Source organism: Crocodylus porosus, unplaced genomic scaffold, assembly GCF_001723895.1.
Source record: "Crocodylus porosus isolate Cpor-Errol unplaced genomic scaffold, CroPor_comp1, whole genome shotgun sequence".
NCBI classification, from domain to species: Eukaryota; Metazoa; Chordata; order Crocodylia; family Crocodylidae; genus Crocodylus; species Crocodylus porosus.
The window spans coordinates 3,311,390-3,321,395 of NW_017728944.1; the positions used below are offsets into that span (position 1 = coordinate 3,311,390).

The following is a 10,006-nucleotide window of genomic DNA, read 5'->3' on the forward strand; positions in this document are numbered from 1 at the left end:
TAGGCTCCCTGTGAGCTGGGGTCTGCCCTCCCCAAGCTGGGGTTTGCCCAGCTGGGGGAGAGGTGGGGCTGTGACCATGGCAGGGGACACCTTACCTCCCCCTTCCTATGGAGGGAGCAGAGACTTGCAAGAAGTGGGGCTAAGCATCTAGCCTGGCTGAGCAAGGGAGAAGGAATCCCCCACAGTGTGGGGCTCCCCTCAACTGGGCAGAACTCAGCTGGGAGGGCTGGGACTGGAGCAAGGGGGCTCTGTACCCTGCCTTTCTGCCCCCGCTGCCCCACCAACCTGACAGTTACAGGCAAGATGCAGGCTGGAGAGCAAAGGCTTTGCCTCTTCAGCTCTCTGACAGTTTATATGTGGGGCTGGTACAGCTCAGATGGAGCAGAAGAGCACTGGTGGAGGCTAGTCCACTAATCCTGTGAAGGGAAATGGGGGTAGAGGGCCACAAAGCATCCCGGGATGCCAGGGGACTATGACTTAACTTGAGTTAGGAGTGTATCTGGAATAGAAATTCAGTAGACCTGTCTGACCTAAACTGATACTACATCCATCCAGGTCTGTCTTAAACTGGGTTCGGCCATTTTGAAACTGGTCTGTGCAAGCTGAACTTCTGTTTCGTTACAGATTCAGTCTGGTTTCAATCAGTTATATTGGTCTACGTGTAATTTCTGTCCCTAGTCTTTGTGTGTTTCTCTCTCCTGTGCAGACAATTGCAGACAATCAGTTCCTATTCACTGGAGAAGACCTTTAATCCTCATGGTTTAGCTTCAACCTAGACTTTGTTATACCACTAAGGTCTTGGCTTTTATAGTTTCATCTATGACTGTGAGGGTGCTTGAATTGCTGTTTCTGTTTAGTGTAAATGAATGGTCTCTGGCATTACCAACAAATACAGATCAGTTCAATAACTTAATGTGGTTCATTTGCAACAATGCCTTAGGGTTGCATTTGCCTTTTGAGAATACTGTCCTGTCAGCATTTCTTTTCTTTTCAAGATTTTGGGGTAGCTAGTGTCCCATCAGGCTTCAAGATGGGCGCTATGTTTGTCTCTCCTCTGCTGGTAATCACTTATCTGTTTGGGGAATTCAGTCTACACTGTCAACAGATTACACCACAGCCCAGTGTGAAAACAATTTGAGAGGAACATAGAGGAATCAGAGGAGATGAGGGAGTCTGTAAACAACTGTGACAAATTACTTGGGAATCTTACTTGAAAGTAGCAATAAACAGGAAACAAAAAAAAAAAAAGGTTTGGAAAGTACATCATACATTTTTGTTGTTGTATGCCTCTATATAAAAAGTAGAAAAAATTTGTGGTTTACAGCTTTTCCCTGTTTCCCTTGCTCTGCAAAGGCCTTACCACACTGAAAAATGTCAGCTAAAAGTCTTTTTTTTAAGGTTTGGAAGAATAACATCTCTATTATAGCTGTTTTATTCTATTCTTCAGTTTTCATACTGATAGAAGAAAGTATGGAAGCGGAATTTAAATGCCCCTCAAACAACAGATGGAAGGTTCCCTACACCCTCTCATTTTTCTTCTTTCCTTGTCTTATTTGGTTTGCAGTGGCCTTAATTTTTCAGGCGGACTCATTTCGCATTTGTTGTTGTACAGACAAATTCAGCTGGCATCGTTTCTCTGTGGGTCTGGGAAAGGCTTTACTTCCTTCTGTCTTCTGGGTTCTAATACTGTTTCTGGATGGAAGATATATTCAATGTTTGTATGGAATATGGCGCTACAGCTGGGAGTGGTACTCTAATATATACACGATATCACAGGTAAGAACTTGCTAGTAGAAATTATATTAATTTAGGGCTATGCAAAGCTTCAGGTGCTGATTCAATCAAAGGAGATTCGGCCCAATTCGGTGGCCGAATTTCTGAATCAGAACCAAACCAGGGGACCAATTAAAAAGGTCTGAAACAATTTGAAGCTCTCCGAATTGATTTGGAAAAGATTCCGAGAGCTTTGGCAATTTGGGCAGTCCCCACTGGCTGCAGCAGGGAGGTGGACCTGGACTCCATGCTGGTAAGTAGGAGGTGGGGGAGAAGAGGCTGGAGGAGGGGGGAGGGGACCATGGGGGGGGACTGCTGCCAGGCTCCATCCCCTGCCTGCTCCCCCAGCCCCCCTTGCAACCCTTGCCCACTCTCCCAGCCTCCCCCATGGCTGCCCAACCCAGCCCAGCTCCTGGCTCTATAAGCAAAAGGCCCCACTTACCAGCTTCTACCAGGTGGGGGGTGATCACTGCTGCTCCCCCCCCACTTCTCCACACTGTGTGGGGGCCTCTGTCATGAGACCCCTGACTCCCACCCACTCTCATAGCTCCTCTAGGGCTGCCCCACCTGCTCCAGCTCCTGGCCCTTTAAAAAACAAAAAACCCCAAGCTCACTGGCAGTTGCAGCAGCCTTGGGGCTTCTGGGGGTTCATGACAGAGCCCCCTATGCAGCACAGGGCAATAGCAGGCAGCAGAGATTGCCCCCCTGCCTGGCAGGAACCAATGAGTCAAGGGCTTTTTTTTTTGTTTTTTTTTAAAGGGTTGGGAGCTGGGGCAGGTGGGGAAGCTATGAGGGGGCTGGTAGAGTGGGTGGGGGTCAGGGGGCTCATGTCAGAGCCCCCCCACACAGTGTGGGGCATTGGGATTTTCCCCCTGCCTGGCAGCAGCCGGTGAGTGGGGGCTTTCTTTTTTTCCCAAAGAGCCAGGAGCTGGGGCCTGGCAGGGCTGGGAGAGTGGGTGGGGGATGGGACCTGTGCGATTCAGAGATTTGGCCTATTTGACAGCAGCCGAATCTCCAAATCTGCTTCAGCCAAAATCGATTCGAGACAGTGATTTGAATCACCAAATCGAATCACTGTCCCCCGGATCAGCCAAATCCGAATCTGAAGAGAATATTAGCTGCTTCACACTAGGTATTATTGCTTCTCTTTTTGCCATTGTATACCTTTTGCTATTTCAATCTGTATTACATTTGCTATCAAATTGGAAGGCAGCAGATTATTTTAAAGTACATTTGTATTTAGTAGAATCTAGGATAAGAGCCTCATGCATATCTGATGCTGGTAAGGATGACAGAGGAAAAGTACATTTAGGCTAGGGACAGATATTACACATAAACTGATTTAAGTGATCAGAAACTGGTTGAAACCTGTAACAGAACAGATGTTCAGTGGACATAAACCAGTTTCAAAATGGTCAAAAATGGTTTTAAATAAACCTGGCTGAATACAGTATCAGACTTAACTTATTTGGGTCAAATCAGTTTATGCAATGTTTGTCCCAGACCCCTTCCTGGTTGGAGTTAAATCAGAGTCCCCCAGCACCCCAGATGCTTTGCAGCCCTGGGCAGGCCTGTGCTGTCTGCTCCAAAGAGCAGGGCTGGCCCCTCCCCTCTGCTCCCTAGCCTAAGCAGGGGCAGGGGCATGGGCAGAAGCATAGCCCCCTGAAGCAAAGGGAGCAGGGAGGGTTTTCCCCCCCACCCTTCCCTACCAGGGGACTGTTGCCTATCACCCATTCTCTCCCTCCCCAGTCCAGTAGCAGGGGAGGGAACATGACTGGAGTCAGCTGGCATGGAGCCTGCCATCCACGTGCCTCACCAGCAGCTGGGGCTGCAGGGCTGAGCCCACCTGGTCGGCAAGTGTTGCAGAGGGCTGAGGCAGAGGGGCCAGTCTGGACTGGGCCACTGGGTCTGGGTCCTTCCCAGCAGGCTGCACCTGGGGCTAGGGCTGTGGGGGCTGTGTGGCTCCCCACACCCAAGTCAGGCAGGGCTGTCATGGAGCTCCAGCTGGCTGGGTAGGGCCCCCTTTGGGTGGCCCATGGGGTTAGGGCCTTTCCCAGTCCACTGCAGTTGCATGACAGCCTGGCCTGGCAGCACAGGCCTGAACCCATGGACCACCTGGCAGGGCGACTCAGCTGGCTGGGGCTCCATGACAGCCCCACCTGGCTTGGGCATGGGAAGCCAGGAGCAGTCTGGCCACACAGTCCCTATGGCCCCAGGCCGGGCTGCCCCAATGGCTCTGCCCTTTTCACCACCAACGGGTTAGTTGAGCTCAGCCCCACAGCCCCTGCCCTGGGCAGATAGCAGGGCCATGCTGGCCAGCTCTGGCCAGGCCCTCCACCTCCTGAGCAAGAGTAGGAGGGAAGACTGGGCAGACCCCAACTGGGGTCTCATGCCCAGAGACAGGAGAGTTTAATTCCTACTCCGTGCCCCCCTTTGCCTGAAGTGCTGCCCTGGCCAGTGTCTGGCCTCAGGGAGAAGTCTGGCAAGGGCTGCTTCCCCCCTACCCTTCCAGGCACTGCCTGGCTGAGATCTCTACAAGTCAGGATTGGGGTTTAAACCCCTCCACAATCATAGTCAAGGGAGAAAAGTTTAAGAAAAATGCAACTAGCTAAAGTTAAAAGTTAACTCAAGTTAATTTTAAAGGTTGCCAAGTTCAAAGTTAAGTATTTCTACTTTCAACTAGTTAAAAGGCAAGTTAAAAAGTGAGTAACTAGTTAAGTGTTTAGTTTGGCCATTTTGAAACTCGTTTATATGCACTGAACTTCTGTTCTGTTACAGGTTTAAACTATTTTCTGACTGCTTAAACTGATTTAGGTGCAACTTCTGTCCCGAGCCCAAATCATTTTCATGGTTCTGCACCAGACTTTCTAATTTGGCCATGTCTTTCCTGAAGCATAGTATCCAAAACAGGACAACATACTCTGTGCGACACCCCACCAGTGCCAAATAGAGCAGAAGTGACTTGAAAGTAACAATCCTACTAATACAGCTCAACATGCTCTCAGCTGTTTACAACAGAAGCACACTGTTGGTTTATATTCAGACTATGGTCCACTATAATACCCATGGCCTTCCTTTTCTGCAGTACTTCAGTCTGGATTCATGCATGTGGTTGTTCTGTCCCAAGTGAAGAACTTTGAAATTGTCTTTACTGAATTTTATTCATTTAATTTTAGATGATTTCTCCAGTTTATCCAACAAATTCCAAATCCTAATTCTACCCCTGAGAGGACATCCTTTCTCCATAACAGTTGTTTGACCTCTTAAAAGAAGGAAAAGCCCGTAAAGGTGGCAGGGCCCCTTTTAGGCTTGAAACTTTTGGGCCAGCAGGAACCAGCGGCCAGAAAATGAGCCTAGGAAGAAACAGGGGAAACAAATGGCAAGCTCCCCACTGGCATGAACACTGTAGAGATAGCAAGAGACTCCTGGCTGATAGAATAGGCCAGGTAAGTAGGGAGGGCCAAGGGCTGTGCTTCTCAATCTTTCTGTAACAGGGGAACCTTCTCAGGGCCGATTTCCTTGTGGCCCGTCCACCTGTTTCTGGGCTAACTGCCCATCTTCTCGCCCACCAAGCCCTGTTGTTAATTAATTAGTTGTTGTTAATTAAGCGGGAGGCTGCCCATTTTTTGCCCCGATGCCAGGGGGCACTATCTGCAGCTCCGTACCTCCCCTACACCACAGCCCATGGTTCACAGATGGCATTCTCCGTTCTTACAGTCACCAGCCCCACTCTGAACCCCACCTGGATCCGTCCATTCAGACAGCCTAATCTGCCTTCATTCTAGGCTACATAGCTCCCTGAGCTGCTTTCCCCTTATGGGCATGATCCTCCTGGGACCTTTGGCTCTACTGGCCCTGGCCCCACCTCCAGGCCAGTCAGAACCCCAGGCCCTCAGCTCTGGGTGTCCCTCTCGGTGGGCCCCTGGCCCTTCTACCCTTCCGGTCCTGGCCCCAGCACTGATCAGTCAGGGGATGTCAAGACAGGTTTTTTTGAGTCTATGGCCCCATTCTCTCACTGGGATCCATCGTCCAAACCCTACAGGGGGGAAACCCACCCAGTTGTGGGAGCTGGGGTTAAGGCACCCTGACCCAACTTTTACCAGGGTGGTAACTGGCCTGGCATTTCCTGGGGGCTCCCACACCACTGAGAACCCCACCAGGCCACCCACTCTCAGAAGGGTGAAGTTTTAGGTCATGCCCAGGACCAGCAGCCTCCTGACCATCCCCTACAACTCCTCCCTTACCTCCAGAGTGTTCCATGAAGACTTCCAGCCAGCAGCAAAATGCCCTGTTTATATGGGTGGCCAGAGCTCTAAAATGGCCACTGCAGTTAAGCACTTGCTGGCTGCTTGGCCCCAGGTCTTAAAGTGGCAGGCACAAACAGTGCCCTGCCACATTTTCCCTCAGAATGACCCCATTTATGACCCCATTTCCTCAGCATGGCCCCTCACTCCCAACCTGTAGCCCCCCCACCCTCCAAGTACACCTCACTCCTGACCCACAGCCCCCTGGCCCTGCTAGTGCCCCTCACTCCCAGCCTGCAGCCCCCTGACCCCCAGCAGTGCCTGAGCCCCAGCCGCTGCCTGCAGGAGATGGCAGCTGCTGCCGCCAGAGTAAAGCCCATGGAGTGGAGGAGGTGGAGGATGCAGGCTTCCTGCTGTGGGCTCAGGGTTCCCTGCCCTTCGGCACCTTCTGCCCCACCTTCCCCCAGGGGCCTCCATGGCCCAGCAGGTGGGACTCAGCACAGGAGTGTGGGGAGGCTCTGTGCTACTGCCAGGAGCCCTATGCCAGTCATGCCACCATGGCGAGGCACTCCCTGCTTGCCTGGCAGCAGTGGCAGCATGGAGTTGTGCCCCCTGCTGCTGCTGGGTTGGGAAGTGGTACCTTGCCATGATGGCACAGCCGGCATGGAGCTCCTGGCAGTGGCACCAAACCTCCCTGCCCTGCTCTGCTACAGAGGCCCCAGGGGAAGGGAAACAGGGTGGGTAGCCCTGAGCCACCATCTGGGAGCCTGCCCCTGCCCTCCTCTCCAGGAGTGTGTGCAGCAGTGGGGAGCCACCCCCTTGGCAGACAAGCTGCCTGTGGCTCCGTCTTCCTCCCCAGCCAGGCCCCATTTTCCCACATGAGCCCAGCTGGGCAGCTCCCCCAGCCCCAGCCCTGCTGCTCTCCCTTCCTCCCTCACTGTCGGGCCCTCCATCTGCCCTCTCCTGCTCCCATAGACCTACCTGGAGGGAGCTGCTTTCTATGCTGCTTGGCTGCCACATGCACATATGCACGTGCACATACATGGCACCCCCTGCCTGATTGCCCTCCTCCTTCTCCCCCCACGACCCAAGTAGCCCCTTGCAGGCTAGAACTTTAAAAGAGAAAATCCACATTGAATGGAAAACCCATATCCCTATCAGCCAACATTGTTGAGTGTCTTTGTGACCCCATTTTATAATGTTACAACCCCAAGATTGGGAAGTACAGGCCTAGGGAATGTAAAAGCTGACCTCAGAGGCAAGAAGGTCAGCTGAGCCCTGATTGCAGACAAGGTTGGCTTGCCCTTACTGGATAGAGAGAAGGCTATGATTGATGAAGTAGCCCTGGAGGGGGAATAGGTTTCTGTTGGGATTCTGTTTTTGTTCAAGTAGCAGGCCAGAGGGGCAAAACCTTGACTTCTGGACTGTATCCATTTATCCAAAGTGAGGAGGAATTGAAATGGAAATTTCTGTTTTACAGACACCAGGTGAACTGGAAGTGGCTATAAGAGGGGATAAGGAGGTTGACCAATACCCTGTGTGATGTCCTTTCATTGGAGGAGGAGGTCAGAGGTGCAGGCACAAAAACCCTAAGGCAGGAACCCAAGCTGGGTGGCTAGGCTTAAGGACCTACTGTCATTGCCTAAAGGGTCAGGCAACATGTTTGTGAAACCCAAGGCTCTGGGTACTAGACCCTGGAGAGGCAGAAACACAGAAGTGGTTTTGAGACTGAGAGAGAGGGCCTAGAGGGGCTAGAACAGGGATTGGCACCCCCCAGCATGCATGCCAATTAGTAGCACATGGAGACATTTCCCTGGCATACCAGGAAGCGTGTGAGGAATTTGTTTTAACCCCCCCCCCCCCAATTTTTAAAGTAGCTGCTCTGGACTCTCCCGAGCAGTCGCAGGTTCCAGCTCCGTGACAAGCACTGGAAGCGGAGTCAGAACACAGGCAGAGATGTTTCCTGATTTTATGACAGAGTAGTTTAATAACAGAACATGTCTGTTTGAATGAAACCTAAGATTTATGAAGTCACATGTAAATTATCAATTTGTGATTTTTTTTTTGCAGTGGATAGGACTAACTGCCCTTTGTGTCATTGCCATAACTGCTGCAGTGTACACACTTTTCCCTTATGGGTATTGCAAAGCCCACAGACGAGGGAGAACATATGAAGAAATAGAAGATGGATGTATATTAGAGGAAGAAACTGAAAAATATCTTTTGGAAAAGTTGAGGGAAACCAACCGGCAAGCAGCAAAGGACTTCTTGGAAAGAAATTATGGGCATCAGCTACAAATCTACTTGAAAGAACCAAGCGAAGAAACTCTGGAAAGAGCAATACAAAAAGTTCTTTGTGTGAACAGAGAGGTGTCATCTCCACAGGAACACATGGAAATGCAAAATGCAGTGACCATATGATGTAAAGCATAGATCCTGAAGTTTTATAGGTCTTGGGCAATATAAATAAGTCTTAATGAAAGAAATAAACAAACTGTTTAAAGTACAGGTTTGTTTATTTTTTAAGTATATTAGATTTTTAACTGTAAAAGAATGTTATCATTGAGGCTGGATTAATAAAAGTCAGCAGAATTCTTAATATTACACAAAATAATGTACTAATCCTTCAAATAGCTATGCAAGTGAAGCTTAATTGACACGCAGAATTGGAACTGACAGGAATACAAATTTAACTGCTCACATATTAATATAATGTATTACATGAATGTGTTTAAAAGTAATCTAAATGTAGATAAATGAAAATGAGGAAATGGGAATGAAAAGTCTTTGAACTTGTTGGTACTTTATTTGTTGAACTTGGTTCTCTGAAAGCCCATTGGTGTAAAAGTGTTTTAAATGGGAGAAAATGCATGTGTTATTCTGCATCAGCACGACTAATATTAAAGTAGTGAAGAGGCAAAAAAAAAAATCCCTTGGGATGTATTTGTAAGCAGAGTAAAAGCTAAAGCTTTTATATTAATATAAAGCTAAGTGTATCTGTCAGAATAGAAGATTTGCAAACTGTATATTATGTTTGTGTTACATTAATTTTAATAATAGTTATTATTTTCTTTCCTTTAATTTTTTATCAGCATGGAACACAGGACATACCAAACCCAAATCTTCCAGTATTTATAGATAAGTTCCTAAAGTTGGCTTCAGCTACTTGACAAAAATTGACAAATGCCAAAGCTTACTACCCCTTATCTCTTGGGCAAAGCACTTAGCCAATATTCAGGGTTTTACTAAGCTTCAGGAGGGGAAATTGATAACATATCATGTATTCCTTTGATACATTCCTTGGAAATAAGCAGAAGTGTAAAGTCTTGTTTCTTCCAACTGCAGTAAGAACAAAGAACACTGATCAGTTTTTAAGCCTGTCCCCAAGAAGCTCTCTCTCTGCTTCCCTCAAGGCATGCTTCTCTTGGCTTTATGGTTATTTTCACTCTACCACATACTCATGTGCAGACAGTTCTAGCCAAATCAGTCCCCATTTGGGAGGTAAATGCCTTAGTCTTAATGGCTTAGCTTCTGTCTAGGCCTTGCCATATTGTTAAGGTCTTGGCTTCTGTAGTTTCACCTGTCACTCTGTGAGGGTGCCATGACCTGCTGCTTCTGGTTAGCCTCAATTAATATGTGTCTACTACTGCCAATCAGATGTAATCAGTGAAAACTGTTTGCAGATCTTAACAACTTCCACTGTAGCAGTACCTTCTTCTGAAAAGTATGGAAAATCATATTTGAATAATATATGCTTTCTGATCTTTATTTTAGATCAGGTTTGGTTTTTTTGTGTGGTGGGGGAGAGAAGGGATTAAAAATAAGATTGGATCCCCTTCTCACTTACCACAGTATAAATCAGGTGTAACTCTGTTGATGAAACAACATACACTGCCCCAAGCTGTAATACCTGCAGCTGGCAACTTGCAATCATTGGAGTGTTGGAAAGCTGCCTTCCTCATCTGGCCTATCTTCTGCCAGGAATCATA

At 48.5% G+C, this 10,006-nt stretch overlaps 1 protein-coding gene across 1 annotated transcript; it reads left to right on the forward strand.

The window, feature by feature from the left end:
• Nucleotides 1-1,339: 1,339 nt before the first annotated feature.
• Nucleotides 1,340-9,031, forward strand: LOC109320334. The gene is made up of 2 exons (XM_019550384.1): nt 1,340-1,776; nt 8,088-9,031. The coding sequence occupies exons 1-2, from the start codon at nt 1,372-1,374 to the stop codon at nt 8,436-8,438; spliced, it is 756 nt and encodes a 251-aa protein (XP_019405929.1). The 5' UTR covers nt 1,340-1,371; the 3' UTR covers nt 8,439-9,031.
• Nucleotides 9,032-10,006: the final 975 nt, after the last annotated feature.

Bases quoted from the DNA above. Each gene is read 5' to 3' on its own strand.
- LOC109320334 (XM_019550384.1), top strand. From the start codon at position 1,372: ATGTCAGCTAAAAGTCTTTTTTTTAAGGTTTGGAAGAATAACATCTCT. The intron at 1,777-8,087 runs GTAAGAACTTGC...TTTTTTTTGCAG, and splicing joins ATATATACACGATATCACAG to TGGATAGGACTAACTGCCCT.